At 57.2% G+C, this 21,441-nt stretch overlaps 2 protein-coding genes across 3 annotated transcripts in view; both read right to left on the bottom strand.

Moving 5' to 3' along the window:
- Nucleotides 1-1,250: 1,250 nt before the first annotated feature.
- Nucleotides 1,251-14,460, bottom strand: SLC35C2 (solute carrier family 35 member C2). The gene is made up of 10 exons (XM_042930790.1): nt 14,372-14,460; nt 9,023-9,395; nt 8,292-8,442; nt 7,418-7,481; nt 6,614-6,686; nt 5,956-6,124; nt 5,788-5,871; nt 3,465-3,640; nt 2,203-2,332; nt 1,251-1,829 (listed from the first exon to the last, which is right to left on the bottom strand). Exons 2-10 carry the CDS (start codon nt 9,140-9,142, stop codon nt 1,696-1,698), a joined length of 1,101 nt encoding a protein of 366 aa, XP_042786724.1. The 5' UTR covers nt 9,143-9,395; nt 14,372-14,460; the 3' UTR covers nt 1,251-1,695.
- A 1,949-nt stretch (nt 14,461-16,409) lies between these two features.
- The window catches only part of ELMO2 (engulfment and cell motility 2), a 39,336-nt gene continuing 34,304 nt past the window's right edge, over nt 16,410-21,441 (bottom strand). For both annotated transcript variants that reach the window (XM_042930787.1, XM_042930788.1), the window contains exons 20-21: nt 19,804-19,881; nt 16,410-17,981 (exon numbers count right to left, since the gene is read on the bottom strand). In XM_042930787.1, coding sequence (XP_042786721.1) covers nt 17,781-17,981; nt 19,804-19,881 — 279 coding nt within the window. In that variant the 3' untranslated portion in view covers nt 16,410-17,780. The remainder of the gene's footprint in view (nt 17,982-19,803; nt 19,882-21,441) is intronic.

Raw genomic sequence — 21,441 nt, 5'->3', positions numbered from 1 at the left:
TCTTGTTCTAGTTCCTCCGGAGCCTGGAGGCTCTGAGGACCTCAGGCTAGTCACTGCCCCTCCTAAGCCTCAGTTTCCTTCGCTGTACGACCAGAGGGTGGGTCTCAATCATTCTTAAGGGTTTTTCTACAGCAGGGGTTGGCAAGCCAGAGGCCACAAGCTGAATCCTGTTTTTGTAGGGTTTCGCTGGAACGCAGCCACACCCTCTTGCTCCGGTGTCCCTGTCTGGTGTCCCTGTCTGCTTTCCGGCTACAATGGCAGACCTGAGCAGCTGTGATAGGGACTATGAGGCCCTTTACAGAAAGTTCGCGGACCTGTTTCTAAAGTATCGATGTTTCCCTAAGCTTAACCGAGGAAGCTTCTGTCACTTCGATGTGATGAGAACAACTCATTAACAAGCCCTATCCTGGTCCCCACCCACAGACACCACAGTCCTCTTCCGAGGACCCCAGCCTGGATTTGGAGAGCGGAGGCAGGCGGGGTGGTGCCGAGTCGCCGCGTGGTGCAATGGCGCCACCTGCTGTGAGTGCCCGAAAACACTTCTGCCTGGAAGTACTTGTCCCCACGAGGGGCTGGGGGGCGGGGGCGGTGGGGGAGGAGCCGGCTCCCAGGAGCCGCCCAGGCTTCCGAACCCTTGCACATCAGAGCCAGGATCTCGCACCGTCCTCCCCATTTTATGAAGACCGCAGCATAGAGGGGCGGCCTGGCCTGACTGGTCCAAGGTAGGGGGAGCAGGAAGCTCAGGTCCCGGAGGCCCGGAGGCCACTCCATCTATGTTCCGCGGGCACAGACTTGGCATACAGACCTGGCGGTGAATCCTCGTTCCATCACTCATTTGGGGTCTCGGTTCCACGGCTGTTGAAAGCATTCTCAACACAAACACGTAACATCTGTTACCAACTCGGACTCAATCTTCCGAATAACTCTGAAATAATTCTTCCCATTGCACGGGTTAAAACACTGGTACAGAGAGTTTAAGTAATTCGCTTAAGGTCACAGAGCCAGCGACAGTCAGGATTCAAATCCAGGCTATGAAAGCACTACACGCCCCGGAACAGCACTCTATACGTTTTTTTCCTGCCTGCAGGTGTGCCGGGGCCCCAAGAGAGGGCCCAGGGGCCCAGAGGAACCCAAGAGATGCAGGGAAGCCTGGAGTCTGCCCAGTCATCTGCAGAAGCCCCAGCCAGGAACGAGAGTGAGGCCCCCGCCACCCCCTCCTGCCCCCATGCCTCCAGGCAACACGAAGTGGCCGCGGACCGTAAATCCTTTATTTCCAAACTATAAATAGATCTGCTCTCTGAGAAAAGACGCTGTGCAGGTGATGAGGCTCCAGCCTCTCCTTCTCCCCTTCCCAAGTGCTCCGCCGTCTACACCCAGTCCCCCAAGAAACCCGCTGTGCCCCGGAAAGCACCACCTTGGCCGCCAGAGCCTGGCAAGCGGCCGAGGACCGCCCATTCCCTTGTCCCGCTGGGCCTCCAGCAAGGCGTCTGCCCTGCTCTGGCCCGACGCGCACCCCGCAGCCTCCTCAGCTCCCCGAGCGAGCCCCGCCAGGCGGTCGCGCGCTCCCCAAGGCCCGGCCTGGGAGAGGCCTGGCCCGCTGCTCCCCAGCTGCCACGAAGGGCCCCCCGGGTCCCCGAGCTGCTGTGAGGTGTGAGGGCGGGGAGGGGCCGGCCTCCAAGCTGGTCTCCCGGCTAGTCACTGCTGCCCCTGGGCCACGAAGTACGCCTCTTCCTCCTCGTTGTCGTCCTCCTCTGGCTGCCCGCTCCGGAGCAGCAGCTCCAGGTCGGGGTGGGAGCCCAGCCCCTTCGGGGGCTTAGGGCCCGCGTCACCTAGAGACAGAGAGAAGCCAGCTGCAGACCACTCGTGCTTTCCTCGGCGTGCCCCGACGGGGGTGCTGAGTCGCCTAGGCCCCCACCTACCCCCCCCCCCCCCCCCGCCCGCTCCCAGGACACCGCCCGTCTTCTCGGAGCAACGGCGGCAGGATCGCCGGGCTTCCTCCCTGGCGGAGGGGCGGCCAACGCGGAGGCGGCTGAGCCATGCGGACCGCCACCGGGCTGGAACCGCCTGTGGGCATGCCGAGGGCCACCTGCCTCTTCCCGGTTGGGTGGCTGGGGACCCAGGGCCGGGTCGAGGGGAGAGCAGAGGGACTGAGTCTCGAGAACACCTTCAGAAAAGAGGCCTCGGGAAGGGGCTCCGGTTTACCTCTGGAGCGCAGGGCTTTGAGAGCAACGTGCAGGGATATGCCCGAGAGGCAGAGGGCGAAGCCCAGCCAGTTCAGGAGGCTGATCTGGTCCCCCAGCAGGTGAGCTGCCAGCAGCAGAGTGCAGACTTCCTGAGGGCAGACAGGCGGGAAGGGCAAGTGATCAGGAGGAGGAGGTGGCCCCTTCGCCAGGAAGGTGGACGGCAAGGCCACCACCACAGGGGAGAGCCTGACCTGCCCGAACTCCCGGGGCCTGGGCGGGCTGGCCAGCTGGGCAGAAAAGGGGCTTCCCTGCACCCAGAAGACCAGGCCTGCCCGCAGGGCTTTCCTCCCCTCGCGCGGCTAAGATGGGACAAAGCAGATGTTTGCATAGTTGTTGCGTCAGGGCTACGAGGGGGGAAACCAAACTCGGGGCCGGGAGCAGAGCGCCTGGCCCACAGCCCTGTCCGCAGCAATAAAGGGCGGCCACACCTGCGGATGGACAGCCTGACAACGTCACAGGAGAATGCAGTGTCACAGGGCTCCGCGGGACATACGCTGGCCACAGGGCTCTTCACGTGGTGGCTGTCATACATAGTGGCTGCAAATGGGGCTGGTGGGGCGGCTCATTCTGAGAACCACAGCTCACGCCTCGTCTAAGCCCCTTGGGGAGACTTACGGTTCTGGGTTTGGGCAACACTAGTCCAGCACCTGTGTCTGCTTAGTCAAGGTGAAACTGCACTGCCCCACGGCCCTGAGCAGGGTGCGGTGAGAGGCGGCAGGGGAGGGGGAAGCTGAGAGCAGAGGCATGCGTGTGGCCAGGCAGCAGTAAAGGCAAGACAGGCAAACACCGGGCACTCATGCCTAGCACTGCCCCTTACTCTGACCACGGCAGGCATCACCAGTCAATCACCGAACTCTTTCCCCATGAGTCTGGATGGGGCTTCTCAAGCCAACTGCAGGCCACGGCCAGGCAGCCAGAGTCGGCATTCACGGTAAAAATAAGAGTGTGTCCCAGGCCTGGTGGTCCGAATCCCAGCTCGGCCACACACTGGCTGGGTATCTGTGGGTAGATCAGCCCATCTGTGGAACGGGGATGACCGCCCTTACCCCCAGAGCTGCGGCCACGATGGGAGTTACAGACGGGAGCACGGCACACGGCGCCCTAACGAGGCACTTCCGTCTCCTCTGCAGGGCCCTGGGGCACGGGAGCTGGGACCGAAGCTGCGACTGAGCTTGGGGGCTGCACTCTAAGACAGGACCAGGGCCACCCCCAAGTCTGTACCTTAAAAATACCAGCAATGGAGAGAGTGAGGCTGGAGGTTCTGGAGACCAGGAGGAACTCGGAGAAGCCCAAACCGAAGGCGAGAATCCCGCCAAGGAAGAGGCTCCCTAGTACCCGCAGGAGCAGCCCTGTGTCCTGGAAACGGAAGATTTTCTCAGACGTGGACAAATGGAGACCTGAAAGCAGAGGGGGGAGACAGCGGGAGGCCGCGTCCTGGGTGAGCCTGCCTGGGTGGCCTCACCCTGCCCGGTGACCCAGCACTGTTGCAGCCACGCCCCCTGAGCACCTGCAGACTGGCGGAGGCCGGGAGGACAAGGACAGGCAGGGAAGAGAACCCTGCGGCAGATGGCCTGACACTTGGGGGGCCGGGGAAGCAGTGATGGCTCCCAGAGAGTCTCGCAGGGAGCCACGTGGAGGGCTTCCGAGCCACTGGGCTCGGGTAGAGAGCACGGCACTTCACAGAACATCGGCCGGAAACACCTGTCCCTTCCCACGGTAGGTACCTGTCTTTGGGAAGGAGGGCGACTTCATGTGGCCCTTGCTGCTGTGGTTAAGAGAGCAGGCGGGCAGCCCATCCCGTGAGGGCTGTCAATGCCCTGGGCCACCTACCAACAGGGACAAGTCTTATCCTCACAAACCCTCCCCGCTTTAATCCCGGTCTTGCTATCACCCAGCTGTGGCACTAGGTTGAGATGTGTCCTCTTTGAGGACCAGTTTCCCCAGTGATAAAATGAGAGCATTTTGACAAGCCCAGCGTTTCTCAGAAAGTAGAATGTGACAAACAGTTCTCAGAAAGTATACACACACACGCAAATATAGGACAAAGCATTCTAAAGACACCCGCATGGGCACCCACACACCAAAGTTTGCTCGACTTCCAGAGGATTCCCGGCCCTCCAACACCACCCCTCTGAGAGTGATTTTGCAGGTCTGTCTGCACAAGAACGGCCCGAGCTAGGCACAGCAGAGACACTTGGGGGCGGGGGGGGGGGGGGGGCGGCGGGGATGGAGGCTGGCCAGGCACTTGGGAGATTTTTGGAGGGAAGCACCAAAGAAATGCAGAGTGACAGTCCCTCCCAGGCAAACAGCCTCACGATGTAGGACATCTTGTCTGGTGCTGGGCTCAGCAGTACCGCAAAGGCGTCGGCAAATTGAAGGGAATTCGGGAAAGAGCAACATAAGTAATGAAGGCGCTTGGGGGATTAATTTACCAGAAAAGATTAAAGGAGCTAAATCCACACAGCTTTGCTAAGTGACGACTATCAGGGCTTTCGGATGAGGGTCTGCGGAGATGGGGAGCATGTAAACAGCCAGGACAGGAGGCGGCGGCTGTGGGCGCGGGGGGCACAAGGAATGGGGGGCAGGGGGAGAGACATTAAAAAGGAGAAAAACGAGGCTGCAGAAGTTTCCTGGACAACGGGGCTGCAGAATAATTTTCTCAGAGAGGTTTGAGACGCTTCACTGCTTGAAACTGAAATGGATGTGGGACAGAATGCTCTGAAATGACCCTGAGCACAGAAAGGACTCTGGGAGGAAGGAGAAACAGGCGACAAAGACTAATCTCAAAACATGGGAGGAAGGAAGGACATGGAGTGCACTGCCAGCCTAGACCATTCTCCCTGCCTCGCCTCTCCTCTCCCCTCTCCGGGAGGCAATGGGGGGCGGGACTGCTCACCGGCCCAGACTCCTGTGCAAGGGCTGGCCGCACAAAGTCCGGCACACTCCCCCTGTCCCAACCTACTGTTCCGCCACCATCGGCCTGTCAAAGTCCCATCCAGCCTCCAAAATACGTTGCCTGGTAAGCCTTTCTGACTTGGCTTTCCACCCTAGCATCCTGAAATAATTCATGGCCTTCCGTTCCTTCTAAGAGGCAGAACACATCATGGTTAACACGAAGGACTTGGAAGCCTGCTGGAACCAAATGCTGGCTTGTTTATGAACCACAGGACCTTGGGCAAGGTTATCTTCTCCCCACTTGTTTCTTTAACTTGCGCGATGGGCATAATGATAGTACGGCCATGTGGGGTTTTGGGGCGTATGAGTTAGTATGTTTAAAATGATCAGAAGAGCCCTGGCACACCTGTCCGCATCCATTGTCATCATCACCTGCTGTCTTTCATACACACTTTCTGTGTAAGCATTTATCATGCTGGATTCCAGCCATCTGGTTTAATGCCTGTCTGGCCCTTGAACCAGGCACTACCGAGGGACGGACTACACCTTTGATGTCTGTAAACTCTGCAGCTACCACAGGGCTGGGCTCAGAGCAGGGACCGGGGATCTGTTGTACCGAGGGGCCGCCAAGATGGACGACCCAACCTACCTTCAAATATGGCAAAGAGAGGGAAGAGCCCCAGAAACATGAGCGGCTGCAGGTGGAACATGGTGTCAATGGGGTTCTGGAGCCCTGCGGAATGGGGACACGGGTGAGCTGCCAGGCCTGGCCTGGCCTGCCCCCACCCTGCCCGGTGCCCCCAGGCCCCTCTCTCACCAAGTTCCGCCTTCTGCAGGAGCATCTGGGTTAGGGTCCAGCGGATGCCGCCGATGAACGAGGCCCCCAGCACCAAGGCGAAGCCCTCCACGTTGAACTGTGTGGACTTATAGGTGAACATGAAGAGGCCCCCGGCGATGAGGAGGACCACCAGGACCAGCGCTGCGCGCTATGAGGATGAGGAGCAGTGGCAACTGACTGTGGGCTCTTGAGTTCCTCAAACCTGGAGCTTAGGCTCGGTAGCCATGTTGGCTGACCCTGGGGCAGGAAACCCTTCTCCCCCTCGACCTTGGGGGTCCCGGCCAGCAACTTCCCATCAATGTAGGCACGACTGACGTTCAGTAGATATGTACCCTGCATCCCTCCTTGATCTAAACTTCTTTAGTGCTTTCCTTCGGTTACAGCAAAGGGCCAGCTGTGCCTGGTCCCTGACCTTGAACCCTTTCTCCCTTGGTCATTCTTTTGGTCATTTCACCTGCCACGCCAGTTGCTAAGTATTATCAGCAGTGGCCTGTCCTAGGTCCTTCCTCAGTGACAGGAGTTACCGCCACCTGGGCTCGTCTCCTCTGTCACATACAGTGATTAGCTACTGCGCAGTCCTCCCTTTTATTCTTAGCATCTGTGGGGGTAGGAGGGACCAGGGGAGCTGAGGCCTCACCAGCTCCTCCAGCTTGAAGATCAGCGAGAAGATCAGGATGAAGAGGACAGCGGAGGACTTGGTCATCGTGTACCTGCAAGGACAAAGTACCCACGATGCACCGCCAGGGCTCAGGGCTCAGACCCGCCACCAGGAGAGGAGCCCACGGACACTGCTGGAAAAGGCGGGAGGCCGGGGGAGCTCTGATTTCCCTGAGGGCAGCCGGCTCTGCTCAGGGCAGCCGGGCAATCTGGGTACAGAAGACCACAGGAAGGCAGCCTGAGTCATCTGGACTGATGACGTGACCTTTAATCAGAAGAAATCTTGGCCTAAGAGGACTCTTGCTACCGCCAGAGAGAAAAGGCCGCGGGTTGGACGCTGAGCTCACTGAGTCCTATTATACCTGCTCCTCCGTGGAGACCAGGATAAGGAAGGAAGGAAGGAAGGAAGGAAGGAAGGAAGGAAGGGAGGAGAAAAAGAAAGCAAAGGCTGTGCTCCCTGAAGTGCAGAGTCAGAGATGAGAGAGGACGGTCACACCTGCTCTTCTGCGCAGCCACAGGCACCACACACCGGTCAGTGCCCTCTCTCCCCTGTATAAGGTCACCACTCTGAGTCCCTGGCTCCCCCCGGGGTCGCCGGGCAGGCAGGCACAGCACCCCTGCGAGCTAAGTTTACCGCAGAGGCTGTCGGCTTCCCAGAGAGCCGCTGGGTGTCAGGAAGGAGCGGAGATCAAGGGCCGGTCCCAGAGAGGGGTACGGCGCTGGCCCGCCGGCAGGGTGCGCGCGAAAGGCTGGACGGAGGTGGCGGGGTGTGGCCGGTACTCACAGCGAGACGGTGATGTAGAGGAAGCTCCAGTTGGACAAGCCCACGTCAAGCGCTGTTGCCAGTGCTGTGGAGACAGGGGCGCCCCCGGACATGCAGCCAGGGCAGGCCGGCACGCGAGCGCCGGCCGTTTAGACACCTCCGAGAGGCCCCCGAGCGTTCCCTGCTTTGCCCCGAACACCCCGGCTTTCTCTGGGGCCCTCGGGCCTTCCTTTCACAGCAGCTGAAGGGTCAACTCCTGGCCACAAAACGCAGGGGGTTCCGCTCCAGCAGTAGGACTGGGTAGTTCCCAGTGGCTGAATACGGCGAATGTGTGAATGTCTCCTCCCTCAGGATAGAGGCACACTCGTCCTGGAGGCCTGGGTCCTCCAGGGTCTGTCCCTGCCACCCCATTTCTCCCACTTCCCCTCACCAGCGCTGAGTCTCGGCGTCCGGAGACGCTTTCAGTTCCCTTTCAGACCCGCACACGCACTGAAGCCTCGGCCGCTGTAGCCCAAGCTCTGGGAAGCCTCCCCCTGGGCCTGGGCTGGTGCCTCTGGGCTCCCAGGCACCCCTCATCGTCCCACTACCGCCAGGACAGGGACGGGACTCCGCTCACTGCCGTCTCCAGGGCAGGTGTCGGCTCAGCATACACATCGAAGGGCCAGACGACGACAAGGCCATTGCTGCCTCCATGTGCACGAGAGTGCGAGCACTGTGTGTATGTGGGGGGCGGGGGGCTGGGGAGTGCATAAGAGGAAGAAGCAGGGCCGGGCTAGGGGGGGAGGCAGGAAGAGAGGAGCGGGAGGGCCTAAGCTCCGAGACACCAAGCCCTTGTGTTCTTGGCCCGTGGCTTTCCAAGCGCCCTCCTCTGCCCCGGCCCCAGGCAGGCCTGTACCTGTGGGAGCTACTCTCCTGAGGTAGTCCGTCCAGCTCAGCACCACGCGGGCCCTGTGGCTGGAGCACTGAACCAGCGCCCTGGACAGGGCAGAGAACAGGAAGATCACGGCCAGGTGCAGCATCGTCATGAAGAGGGGGAAGTGGAAGCTCTACGGAGCCCAAAGCACAGACCGCCCAGCACGGGTTACAGCCTGCCCGCAGCCCGTCCCCCCGTCCGGTGGCAGCGACGCCAACCGGGTGGCTCCCGAGGGTCTGCAGCAGCCCAGGGGCTTTCACCCACGTTATAGTCACTGGAGACAAGAGACGTGTGGTTCCAATTTCAGAAGTCACACAGAGAGCAGGTGGCAGGCACAGCGCCGTCCCCACCGCCCTCGGCCTCCTGCTGCAGCCCCTCCCCAGGAAGGGCCTGTGCGGCCGGCTCTGCTGCACCGGTCATGAAAACCCTGAACCGCTTCTCCACTGGCCGGTGAGCAGCTGCCGCCTTAAGCCTCCCCAGTGCCCCCACTCATCCTCAGTCCTCCCGCTTTCCCGGATTCCCCTCCCTCCGCCCGTTTGAGGGGAAGCCTTGGCACGGTGGGGCTCTAGGGCCCGGTCCCATCACCAGCGTGACTGGCTTCCAGTCTGACTGGCTGAAGCCTGTGCCGTCCTGTTGCTAAATATTAGGGGTCGCTGTAGCCACGGCCACAGTCACCTGCCACCCAGCCCCCTGCCCAGCAAGGACCCCATTACCTTGGTGAGCCATTTGTTGTAGAAGGTGATGCCGATGGAGAAGCAGTAATAGAGGAGGACCAGCCCCAGAGTCAACACCGCCTTCCACACAAAGGCCACGTCGAGGGTCCACCTCCCCATCCGGGGAAGCCGCAACCCCCTAGCTCTGGGTCGGTGGGAGCCTCTCCCGAAGACAGCCGGCAGGAAGGGCCGGCCAAGCTGGGCCACAACTTTCAACAGGAAGGTCTCCTGGCCGGAGGAGTCCTCTTTGCCTCCATGATTCAGAATCGTCCACGGAGCCCCAGGCAGAGTCCTCACCTAAGGGGCTGGTGGCCCAGGCCAACCCTCTCCATGATTAAGTGGACGCAGGGCTCACACGTCCCCAGGGCGGAGGCTAGAGGAATGGAAAGGAAAGAGGGCTGTCTGACTGGTCCACCCCACCCCTGCCCACAGGGGGCAGGCCAGAGTGGACTCAGCAGGAGCAGGAAGGGGCCCAAGCCCAGCACAGGCGCTCAAGGGAGCTCCAATCACGTCAGCTCTGTCGCCTCGAGCCGTTCTCCGTGATTTGCCACCAAAGTGACCTTTTAAGAATGTAAATCTGATCATGTCAGATCAGACATCGGCCCTTCAGTGGCTCCCAGTGCTCTTATGATAAAGACCAAAAGCCTTTCTGTCCGCTAAGACGGCCTGATCTGTCCCTGCTGGGCTCTGTCCCCATCCCACCGGCCACCTCAGCTCCCCAAACACACAGGCTCTTTCCTACCACCTGAAGGAATGGACCTGCCACCCTTCTCCATTCCTGTCTCACCTGGTCCTAGTCAACTTCAGCTCAAATGTCGCTTCCTCGGGGGCTACCCTGTGATGGGGCTGCTCTCACGGCCCCCTACTTTTCCTTCAGTGCCCTTGTGCGGGGCGTGGTCATCTGAGTGACGTCTCTGTCCCCTGGGAGGCTGTGAGCTCCGTGAAGACAGGGACCACCGTGCCCCTTAGTCTTACGCCCACTGGGCACATCGTGAGTTGTCCATACGGTTCGATGACTCAGCGCAAGACACCGGGCACTTGGCTCTCTGGGGGCTGATCTGGTCTTTGAGGCGTTAAAAATGGACCAGGAAACCAACACCTCCCTGCCCCCAGCCTCTAACAAGCACCCCCATAGTCGCCGTGCCCGCCTGAGGCTCCTGCCAAACCTCACCGCTCCCAGCCTATCGATGCAGGCAACTCTAGTGAGTGTCCAGAGCGTGTGGGCTCTGCGGACACCAGGCGGACCCAGGTCCCGAGTTATCCTGCCCGTTACTTCATCTGTGCGTCCCTCCGATCCCCATCTCCTCCTCGGAGAGGTTCCCAACCTGCTCCAGTGCCGCCACCTTCTTAAAGCCTTCCTAGAACCATCTGCTCAGACATCTACTTTCCCCACCCCCAGCCCTTTCCGAAAGGAGGAACTGCATTCAGTTCTGGACAGGGAAGCTGGGTTATCACTTCCTGTTCCCCAAGGCGAGGTGGGAGCCAGCACAAGGCTTTGCCCAGAGGATACCCCCCAGGGCTGCTGTTCTCTCCAGGGGAGCTTTGGAACCTGCCGGTGGTATTTTGGGGGAATTCTCCTAGCTTTTTTTTTTTTCAAGTTTATTTATTTATATTGATAGAGACGGCATGTGAGCAGGGGAGGGGCAGAGGGAGAGAAGAGAGAATCCCAAGCAGGATCCACGCTGTCAGCACAGAGTCTGATGTGGGGCTCCAACTCATGAACCGTGAGATCATGACCTGAGCCGAAACCAAGAATCAGACGCTTAACTGACTGAGCCAGTCAGGCACCCCAGAACCCTCCTAGCTTTTAGTGGGGGGGGGGGGGGGAGGGGGGGGGAGACAGTCCACATAACTAAGACTCGCTCTGGATCCTTTGTAGGGTAGAAGACTTACTTAAAATTACCTGAATCTAGAACCCAACTCTGTGTGTGTGTGTGTGTGTGTGTGTGTGTGTGTGTGGGCGCTTTTAAGTAAATTCTACCCCCAACATGGGGCTCCAACTCGTGACACCAAGATCCAGGGTTGCACGCTGTACTGACTGAGCCAGCCAGGTGTCCCCAGACCCCAACTGTCTTACATGGGACACAGAGCAGTCTTTCCGTGGTTCCACAATGCACTGAAATTCGTTTGCCACGTACACCGAGGAGACGGCACTGCTTTTGATAAACAGTTTGGAGAAACCACGACATCCACAGCAATGGCACACGTGGTGTTTGAGCTGTCACACTCAAACGTGGCTGGGGCACTGAGCACAGGAGCTACCGCGTTCCCGGGGGTTCTGTGGGGTGGTGAAAGCATGGACTGCTTCCTCGCGGCTTCTAGCATCCTTGGACTCGGGAACTTACATATCGAAACACATTTTATTGCCGATTACCTTTTATTAGCAATAAGTTGACATCTCCCCAGCGTGTAGCCCTCCCTCTGACCTCGTCGTCAACTCCAGAGGAATAGCCAGTGGCCGACTGTCTGTCCGCACCTGGATGCCTAGTGTCCGGCACCCACCCCTAGCCTGCCCAGCACGGACTCCTGTTTCCCAGCAGGCGTCCAAACCTGCCCCTCCTCCCACCGCAGCCAGTGACACCTCCGTCCACCTAGGGGCTCAGGCCACAGATCGCGTCCCCAGCCTGATTCCTCCCTCCTTCAGCCCACGTGCAGTCGGCAAGTACTGTCACCTCAGGCTTCAAAAACATCCCCGATCTGGTCACATCTGCTGTCCTCCACCACTGCCCTCCGGGCCGCCATCCTCTCCCCCACCACACGATGCGCAGTCTCCTCCGCTTCTCCCCACATCTCCTGCAGGTCAGGCTCCTGCCTGCCCAGCTGGGGAGTGGGGCACACGGGCACCAAACCTACACCTAACAGGTCTTAAGGCCCACACGCCTTCCCATACCTAGGTTTCTCAATCTTGGCATCACGGACAGGTGGGGCCAGATCATTCTCTGTGCCCTGTGGGATGTCTAGGAACGTTCCTGGTCTCCATCTACTAGGTGCCCATAACGGCCCCTCATCCTCAGCTGTGACAACCAAAAATGTCTCCAGACGGGGCCAGAGGCCACGGGGGGGGGGGGGGGGGGGCGCAAAACTGCTCCCTGCCGAGAACATGCTTACACCGCACAGGCAACCACACGGCGTTATATCCTCTAGCACTCGCTCCCCAGGGTTTCCCACCCATGGCTCCCAAGCCGGGGCAGTCTACCCATTTCCGTGAGTCAACTTCTTGCATCTTCTGCTTTTGGTGCAGTTCCCATTCCAACGCTGCGATCTGTGCACCCCACCTCCCCGCCCTGTTCACGGCCTACCCTGCCTTCAGCCAGTCCAGGTCCTCCACCTCCAAAAAGTCCCCATGACTACCCCAGCCCGCGGCGAGCACGGTCTCCAAGTTAACAACACTCATTCTCGTTATGAGTCACCTAACCCCAAACACAAGATCAGACTTCAGCCAGAAGGGCTCTTGGAAATCATGTGGCCACTTACTCAATGTGCATTTATTAAGCGCCACTGTATACCCAGCCCTGGAGACAGAGATAGGTAACTGATAAGGTCCCTGCCTTTCTTTTAGGATAAGGGAAACCAGCCTGAAAGGGGCAAATGCTCTTTTTCAAATCACATTTGCCAAGAAAGGAATTCTATGTCGGCCTTACTTTTCCCCAGGGGGCAGCCCGGCTGGGAGCAGCAGCCCCCTCAGGGGAGGGCACCGTAGCACCTGGTCCCCCTCACTCTGTGTGGCTGTAACCTGGGCAGTGCAGTTTAGCGCTTCCAAGTGTGGGCTTGGAGTGAGAAAGACCTGGGATCCAGGCTTGGCTCCTTTACTACCCGGTGGCCTCTGAATTACCTGAACGCTGGACCTCAGTTTCCACAACAGTGTATCCACGACAGAGGATAAACTCATCTGCCTCTTGGGAGAGGAGTCAAGAGCATCAAGTCCAAAACTGGATGCTGGTTTGTGGCAGCAGCGGCTTGCACCCCCTCCTGGCTCCTTTACAACAAACTCCCCCAGGGCCCCGTGTCCTGCCATCCCTACTCCTTCCCAGTCTGTCCCCACTGCTCCCAGTCACCACACCCTCCTCCTGGCTGCCCCTCCGAGGATCAAGTCTCTGCTTCCCTCAGCACCTTACACAACTGACCACCTCCTCCTCCGCGGAAAACCTTCTCTTGGCTGCCACACCACACTGTCCTGCTTTTTCTTCCTTTCTTGGACTCCTTTTCCCAACTCCCTGCCTTCTTCGCTGGCTCCTTCTCATCAACCAACCTGTAAAAGTTGGCCGCCTGAGCACTGGACCCTGGCTTCTCTTCCCTTCATTCTTGGGTCATCTCATCCCATCTGATGGACATTCCAGTGATTTCTAAATCCTTTTCATTTGCCCTACCCTCTTTTGCCAGCTCCCAGGCTGGTATATCTAACAGTCTACTTGGTAGCTCCACTCGAGATACCTCAAACTGAAGGTGCCCCCAACCTATACCATTAGCGAATGCCAGCAAAACACACCTGGTTACTTACGCGCAAGCCCCCAAATCAACGATGAGCTCATCCTTGCCCACTCTTTCCCTCCCTCCTCAAACCCTATCCTGTCCGTTCCTGCTCCCATATCCCTGTGGCCCAGCTGCCTTCGCCTCGGTGGGGGCCGGCAGCCTCAGCCACGCTGATTTCTCACCTAGCGGCTGCAGCAGTCCCCTAACTGGTGTCCTCATTTCCTCCTCCTGACAGCCTCGAGTCCACGAGGCAGGGCAGCAGGGGCGAAGGCTTAAAACACAGAAAGCACGCCACGCCCTCCCAGGGCGAATCCCAACCCCCGAGCGGGCCCGCGGGGAGGGCCTCCCACCATCTGGCCTCTGCCGGTGTCTGTCCCGGTGCCGCGGCCGCCGCCACGCTGGCCCCTGGCCGCTCGCCAAACCCATCCCGCCCGTGTCGTTCTTTGCACTCGCCGTTCCCTCCTCCCTAGACCTTTGCTCGGCCGAACCCTCCTCAAGGGTCCGCGACTCGGGCTCCCGGCACCTCCCACCACCTGACGTTGCCCTGTTTGCCCACGTGTTCACTGCGCGCCCCGCACTCCCACCCCGCCGCGGGCTGCGGCCTCTCGGCGGCCCGGGCCGCGTCCGCGCAGTTCCCGCCTGGCTCCGGCCCCGGGACGTCGCGCGGGGCGCAGGCAGCGCCGAGAATCGCGCGGCGGGCGGCCGGGCAGGGCGCGTGGAGGCCTCGCCCCCTCCACGGCGCCGACACTGCGACCCGGAAGGGACAGGAGCCGGAGCGCGCCGCGCCGCGCAGAGCCCGGCCGAAACCCCACTCCCCGGCCCGGGCCGGTCGGCCCCGCCCTCGGGAGCGCGCGCGGGCCCCGCCACGCGCCCACTCACCTCGGTCTCGGGAGCTACGGTCCGGATCCTCCCGCCGGAAGTGCGAGGCCGAGCGCCGCCGCGAAGGGTGTGAACTTCCGCCAGAAGCCGCCGAGGGGCGGGACCGACCGTCGGCCGCCGGCTGCCGGCGGGGCGGGGCTCCGGGGGTTGGGTCTCCAGCATTGTCGGCCGCGGCCCGGCGCGGCTTGTCCTCGATCCCGGCTCCGAGCAGCCCTTCGTGGTGTGGTCGCTTGCGTCTCCGCCGCCCAATCGGCCTCGCTCTGGAGACCAGTCAGTGCCATGCGCACCGGGGGCAGCCAGAAAATAGCATCCTGTTTACGTCTATTGAACAGATTAATTTACTTTATTCCAGCCCAGTGCTGTGCCAGGCAGCCATGGAACCACGAAGATAAATCTCTCATGGGCTTTTTCTTCTGAGAACTCGTCAGCTGGGGAGTGATAACTCAGGGGCATTAAATTTTAGGACTTAGAAGATCCATGGGAGATGATAAATAGTAAACATTTATGAAACATTCTGTGTGCCTGAAACTTAAAAAAAAATTTTTTTAAGTTTACTTAGAGAGCAAGCTGCGGAGGGGCAGAGAGAGGGACAGAGAACGAATCCCAAGCAGGCTCCACACTGCCAGTGCGGGCCGGATGCAGGGCTCCAACCCACGAACTGCGAGATCATGACTTTAGCCCAAATCCAGTCAGATGCTTAACGGATTGAGCCTCCCAGGCACCCCTGAAACTTTTTCTTTTTATGTTTATTTATTTTGAGAGAGAGAGGGGAAATCCCAAGCAGCCTCAGTGCTGTCAGGTGCCTCCTGAGGTGGAGTTCGAACCCACAAACCATGAGATCATGACCCGAGCTGAAATCAAGAGCTCAACCGACTGAGCCACCCAGGCATCTCCCCTGCCTGAAACTTTCTAAGAAGAATTACCTCAATTTCCACAGGTTGAGTAGGAGAGGTGGGGAATGTCCTGGGCACAGGAAATAGGAGGAGAGGGGAAGACTGGAGCCTGGCTGTAGCCCAGTTGCTTATAAGGAGAGTTAACCAAAGCTATGGTTGGAAAAGTAGCTAAGGGGCAGGTTGCAGTGGTCTCAGAAACGCCAGCTAAGGAGTTCAGATCTCACTCGTCTTGCAGGATGGATGAGAAGAGGCAGAGGCAAGAACCCTTAGGAGGTCAGGGCAGGCTAGGGTTGCAGACTGAGGCCCAGTTTAGGACTTTTTGTCCTCCCTTCCCAGTGCCTCCTCGGCTCTCTTTTAACACTGGCTGCAAACGTGGATCCTGGTGTGTGACTTCCCTGGCCCCTCTGAAAAGAAGGCTCAAGACCTGGGTGTAAGCAGCGCGTTCTGCAAACCGCTGCCACTCCCAGCCACCGCCAGCTGGCATCACGCAGGCACTGGTTCCAAGCACCCACAGTACCCATCACTGCCCAAGGTCTTGGCTGTAGTTAGTTCTAAAGGCCTGTACCGCATGCACTTTCTATGCCTTTTGAAAGAGCTCGTCCTCGCCCCCTTCTCGAGGGGAGAGAGAGGATCTATTTTCATCACCACCCTCATTCAGGCCTCCCAGCTACCAAGGCTGAGTTTTGGAGCAACAGCCTCCAACACCAGCTGGAGGGCTGGGCACTAAGCACCGGCAACACACAGGGTGAAGAACGTGTCTTCTTTGTAAGTCACAAGAATTTGAGCTGTTCCCTGGCTGTGTCCCTGGCAGGGAGAAGAGGGAGGATATGTTCACGGGGGTGTACAGTATGCCTTTCCCTGCTGTGCCCAGCAAGCCTGGGCAGAAAACACTTTGTCCTGGTGCAACAATCTGTGAGCATCCTTAACTGCGGAAGCGTGCGTGTGTGTGTGTGTGTGCGTGCATGCACACACACGGGGAGGGCGGAGTGGTTGAAAAGGTGGGGGGGGACCCTTGGAAGCTGGCTGGTGGCTCCAGCTGGAGCTCTCCAAGTCTCCCAGACACAATGAAATGAAGGCTTGTGAAGGTGAGAGCTCCCTTGGGCGGACGGCAAGTACAGAGACACGGCTGTTAATAGGTACCGCAGTTTGTACATGAAAGAGTATTTATTGAAAACATGGTTACCGACAGGAAGCTCCTGGCTGCTCTCGGGTCACTCTCTTGACTCACAACGGGAAGTGGTTTTTGTTTTGTTTTGTTTTTTAGGGGGAGCCTCCAATTTTATTTTCCCTCCAACATTGCATCCTAGGATAGGGAGATCTTATATAAATATATATACACGTCTGTATAAGTATGGCCTATAGTAAAGAAAATATATAGTACACTCTTCATGGGGCAGTACCTATCATGCCAGGCTACCAATGCTGAATGCCACCGTGTTCACGTGTCCAAGGGGAGAGGCTGGGCACGTGGTTTATAGGTGCCGCAGCACCAGGGAAGCCCCATTGGCACAGCTGTGGCCTCAGCCAGCTCCCTGAAATCATGGCCAATGGCAGAAACCACAACACTGGGAGCAGGGGGAAGGGAAGGCCAAACTTCCTGAGGTCGGGGAGGCCAAAGGAAAGCCAAGTGGAGGGCCGCAATCCAGGTTAGGTGGGAGATCTCTCTCCGAGGAAGGAAAAAATGAAAATTGGGGGGCGGGGGGGGGGGTGGCGGGAGTGGACTCTAGTGGCCTCACCAGCCTCAGCCCAGGCCTCATCTGGGCTCTCCCTGCAGAGTTCTTTGAGACTAGAGGACAGGACTTAGCTCGCACGTCTTTGACTTGCCAGGATGAGACACCGAGAGCTTGTAGGGAGAACTTTCCCTCTGCCCAGACAGCTGTGTGGGCAAGAGAGATCTGGTGGCTCCGGAGACCAGAGATGTTAGAGCCGAGCCTCAGTAGCAGCAGCTCGTTGGCACTGAATGAGGCCGGAGTGAGCCCTCACGAAGGCGACGAGAGCAAGGGCAAGGCATCTACCAAGCAAAGGACGAGGCCTCCACTTGGATCGGAGACACAGGCACGGGTCACCCACAGGCAGTCTCTCTGAGGCTCTCGACACGCCCAGAACTTCTGTCTTCTGCGGGGCAGCCTTTCCCGGGCCAGCTGTTGCCCACAAGGGGATCCAGCCAACTGGAGAGCAGGCTCAGGAAGAAAAGGTGAGTGAGTGACTCTCGTTAACTCCAGCGCAAGCAGTCCCCGGCCGGGAAGGCAAGAGCGTCTGCTGTTCATGCCTCACGCTCTGATCCCAGGCTCCATGGTGACAGGGGGGGCAGAGCACCCCCGCCCTCGTGACTTAGAGTGGGCAGGGACCCAGAGGAAGCTCTGGATGGTCCGAGGTGAGTTTGAGGAATGGCTGGCGTTTTACTGGCCACCACGGTCACTACAGATTCTGTACAAGCAAAAGACAAGGCACCAGACTGTAGGTGTTTCTCCTGGGCCCAAAATCCCTTCCTGGGTACACGGAGTCTGGCTCCGGGCTCAGCCGTAGTGATAGACAAAGTCATAGCTGCTGGGCTCCTTGGGCACTGGTGGTGGGGCTTCGGGAATCTGGATGTTCTCCAGGTCCAGGAGCCGTAGCTTCATTTCCATGCTCAGCAAGGTGTCCAGGTCACTCTTGGTCAGCTCACTGGACATGTCCTTCCCCAGAAGGGCACTGAGGCCATCGATCCAGATGCAGTACTGTGGGGGGCAAGTTGCAAAACGTCACATGGTGGCCCCTGGTCAGCAGGAGGTCCTGCCAAGGTCCCTTTGCTGAGAGGACTCATAATGGGCTCTTCTGGCACGACTTAGCGTGTCGGCAAAACCGATTTGGGATAATAGCAAAGACAAATCGGGAGGCCATCGTTCACTTTCTCAAGGACACCTTTTGGCTTTTATGAGGGGTTTACGCTTAAGCTTCCTGAGATAATCTGAAATATGATTTGTTTTTATTTTATTTTTTGAAATAGAATTGTTTTAGAAGTTTTTAAAATTTATTTATTTATTTTGAGAGAGAGAAAGAGTGTGGGAGGGGCAGAGAGAGAAAGAGAGAGAGAGAGAGAGAGAGAGAGAGAGAGAGAGAGAATCCCAAGCAGGCTCTGCACTGTCAGTGCTGAGCCTGATGTGGGGCTAAAACTCACGAACCGTGACGTCATGACCTGAGCCCACACCAAGAGTCAGGCACTTAACCGACTGAGCCACTCTGGTGCCCTTGAAACATGATTTTTTAAAAAAAGTTTTACTCGGGGCATCTGGGTGGCTCAGTCGGTTAAGCGGCCGACTTCGGCTCGGGTCATGATCTCACGGTCCGTGAGTTCGGGCCCCGCGTCGGGCTCTGTGCTGACAGCTCAGAGCCTGGAGCCTGTTTCAGATTCTGTGTCTCCCTCTCTCTGACCCTCCCCTGTTCATGCTCTGTCTTTCTCTGTCTCAAAAATAAATAAACGTTAAAAAAAATTAAAAAAAAAAAATAAAAAAAGTTTTACTTATGTAAGTAATCTCTACACCCCATGTGGGGCTCAAACCCATGACTCCAAGATCAAGAGTCATATGCTCCTCTGACTGAGCCAGCCAGGTGCCCCGAAATATGATTTCTACAAACGCAACGAATGGATACAGCAAAACGAGACCTGAGTACTGGGGCGTCAGCTACCTGAAACTACCCATGAAATTAGCAATGGCGGGGGCAATACATATTAGGCGAAAAAAGCAGGATACAGAAGGAATCACTGTAGGATCTCAATTCTGTTTCAAAAAAAGTAAATTAAAAAAAAAAAAAAAAAAAAAAGCCCAGTCAGCAAATGTTAAAATAAGGCTAGAGAAACTGAACTTGAGGGTCTCAGCATAAGCAGGAATAATAGAGAATTCTCGGCCCGTCCCTCTCTAACTCCACTTGTCAGGTCTTTTTCCATGCCTTTGCTCACTTGTCTCCCCACCTGCTACTTCTTCCTTTCTTCCCAGCAGAACTCCACTGGCAGCTCAGGGCCTGCCTAAGCATCTCCTCTTCCAGAAGCCCCACCTCCAGTTCCCTCTGATGCCCCCGGAGCTCAGCAGACACGCAGGGCTCAACCCCAGTCACTCACTGCGCATGCAGTATCTTCTGGGGCCGCGGGCAGAGCTGCGAGCCCCGCGTCAGCAGGACCGGGTCCATCCGGCCTCAGAGCCCAGGCCCTGGGCTACCGCATGTGCCCAGCAGCCCTTACGAGGGAGAATCTGTCAGGTTCGCTTGGGAAGGTGGCAATGCAGAGATTGAAAACGGGGAGAACTTTCCTAGTCCAGACAGGTTAAGTTAGCCCCTGGTGACCCTGTCTTTCTAATGACAACTCACGACTGTCGCTAAAGAGCAACCTGGGGAGCCCAGCACAGATGGATGGACCCCAGCCTGGCAGATCTCGGTGCCAAAAAGCCTTCATGACATGCTGGGGTCCCCTGCCTTTCGGGGGATGTCCCTGTTCTGCCCACTCCTCTCCTGCAACTGAAGAGACGGAGAGGGCTCGGCTGTCCAAAGCGGCTCCACACTGCTTACCTCATACTTGTTAGGTGCGATGAAGTTTAAGGTCTCATCGGGGTCATACAGGATGGAGAAGGCCAACTCCAACACCTCCTGAAGGAGAAAGGGTTTCAGTTACGTGGAGCAATGGGATGGCCTGCGCTGAGCACGCCAAGATCGTGGCCAAAGTCCTAGTCACTTGGCCCCATCACTGAACGTGCTGATCCAGAAGTGGTATCGTCAGGCCCCAGGGCACGTGCCCAAGTGTGGCTGCAGACTCCCCGCCTGAGTCACACCTAAGATGTGGACGCTTCTAACGATGGAGAAAAGTCATTTCCCAACACTCAGAACCCCTGAATGTCAGAGTCCATGACTGGAGATCACCTTCAGTTACACGTGTTGGTGATCAAACTCAAAGTCTTTACAGTTTTTTTTAATCTTGATTTTTTTAGGTTTTTTTTCAATGTTTTTTATTTTTAAGAGGGAGAGAGAGAGAGAGACCGTGAGCAGGGGAGGGGCAGAGAGAGGAAGACACAGAATCTGAAGCAGGCTCTAGGCTCTGAGCTGTCAGCACAGAGTCTGACGTAAGGCTCAAACTCATGAACCACGAGATCATGACCTGAGCCGGAGTCGGACGCTTAACCGACTGAGCCCCCCAGGCGCCCCAAGTCTTAACGGTTTAAAACCACCATAATGGTAACAAATTGTGGCCAAAGATGGGGGAATTGAAGCATCGACAGCATAACTGTAATGGAGTGGAACAAATATCTGCTTAAGTCTAAGAGTTCACAGGAACACATCCACAAAACACATACGCAAAGTTGGTCACTGTTGGATGATACCAGAGAACCAACTCATTGTTTTAAAAGTGGGTACTTTTATAAAAGGAAAGAATCAATCGCTTATCCTTTCTTATATAAAGTGGACCACTGGGAAACCAAGAGTAGATGATGGTAAGTTTCTCTTTAGAGAAGTAGTTCAGCTCATAAATGAAAAGGAACAACTGCACTGGAACACTGTTAGTTTGCAAATATTAATTGGCCAGTGGATTGAGGCACTCGGCATTAACAGTCTGCTAACATCACAAAAAGAGAGACCATCGCGCATCGTGTGTCTCTTGATAGAACATAATGCCACCTAGCAAGTAGTCTTGCCAAAAAAAAAAAAAAAAAAAAAAAGGGTCAAACCTGAACTGGATCAAGCCTCCCCCGAGGTCTCTCCACCAACGTCCAGATCTGGGACGGAGGGACAAGTTAAACTATACCATGGGGAGACGATCAGCAAATTTCAGACTCCGAGAAGCTACCAAACAAGCAACCTGGTTTCTTCCGCTGATAAACTGCCAAGAGTGAAACGAACATGGAAAAGCTAGAGGGGAACTTGGTAATCAAGGAACTTAAAAGAATAATCACGGTGTGCAGACCCTGTTTGGTTTCTGATTTAGCGAACAGAACGGTGTGAGCGTGCGTATGTGTGCGCACACCGTTTGTGTGTTTTTATACAGAGAAATTACGCTATTCACAAGACAGCGCAAACATCTGTGGGATATCTGACATTAAATAACAACTTTTTCTTTCTTTTTAGGTGTGATCATGGTATGGTGATTATGGTAGGAGCCCTTATAATTTACAGATCCATTCTACACGTTGAAAAGGAAACGACGGCATAACTTGA

Source organism: Panthera leo, chromosome A3 (genome assembly GCF_018350215.1).
Source record: "Panthera leo isolate Ple1 chromosome A3, P.leo_Ple1_pat1.1, whole genome shotgun sequence".
In the NCBI taxonomy this organism is placed as follows: Eukaryota; Metazoa; Chordata; class Mammalia; order Carnivora; family Felidae; genus Panthera; species Panthera leo.
Note: the sequence above shows the minus strand (reverse complement) of the source record. Positions and strands in the feature narration are given on the sequence as shown.

What these genes read in the sequence shown, in the direction of transcription:
- SLC35C2 (XM_042930790.1), bottom strand. Translation starts at nt 9,142, where the DNA reads ATGGGGAGGTGGACCCTCGACGTGGCCTTTGTGTGGAAGGCGGTGTTG. An exon ending in CCATTGCTGGTATTTTTAAG is followed by an intron (nt 2,333 to 3,464) that starts GTACAGACTTGG and finishes GTCTGCCCTCAG; the next exon opens with GAAGTCTGCACTCTGCTGCT. An exon ending in CAAAGCCCTGCGCTCCAGAG is followed by an intron (nt 1,830 to 2,202) that starts GTAAACCGGAGC and finishes CTCTGTCTCTAG; the next exon opens with GTGACGCGGGCCCTAAGCCC.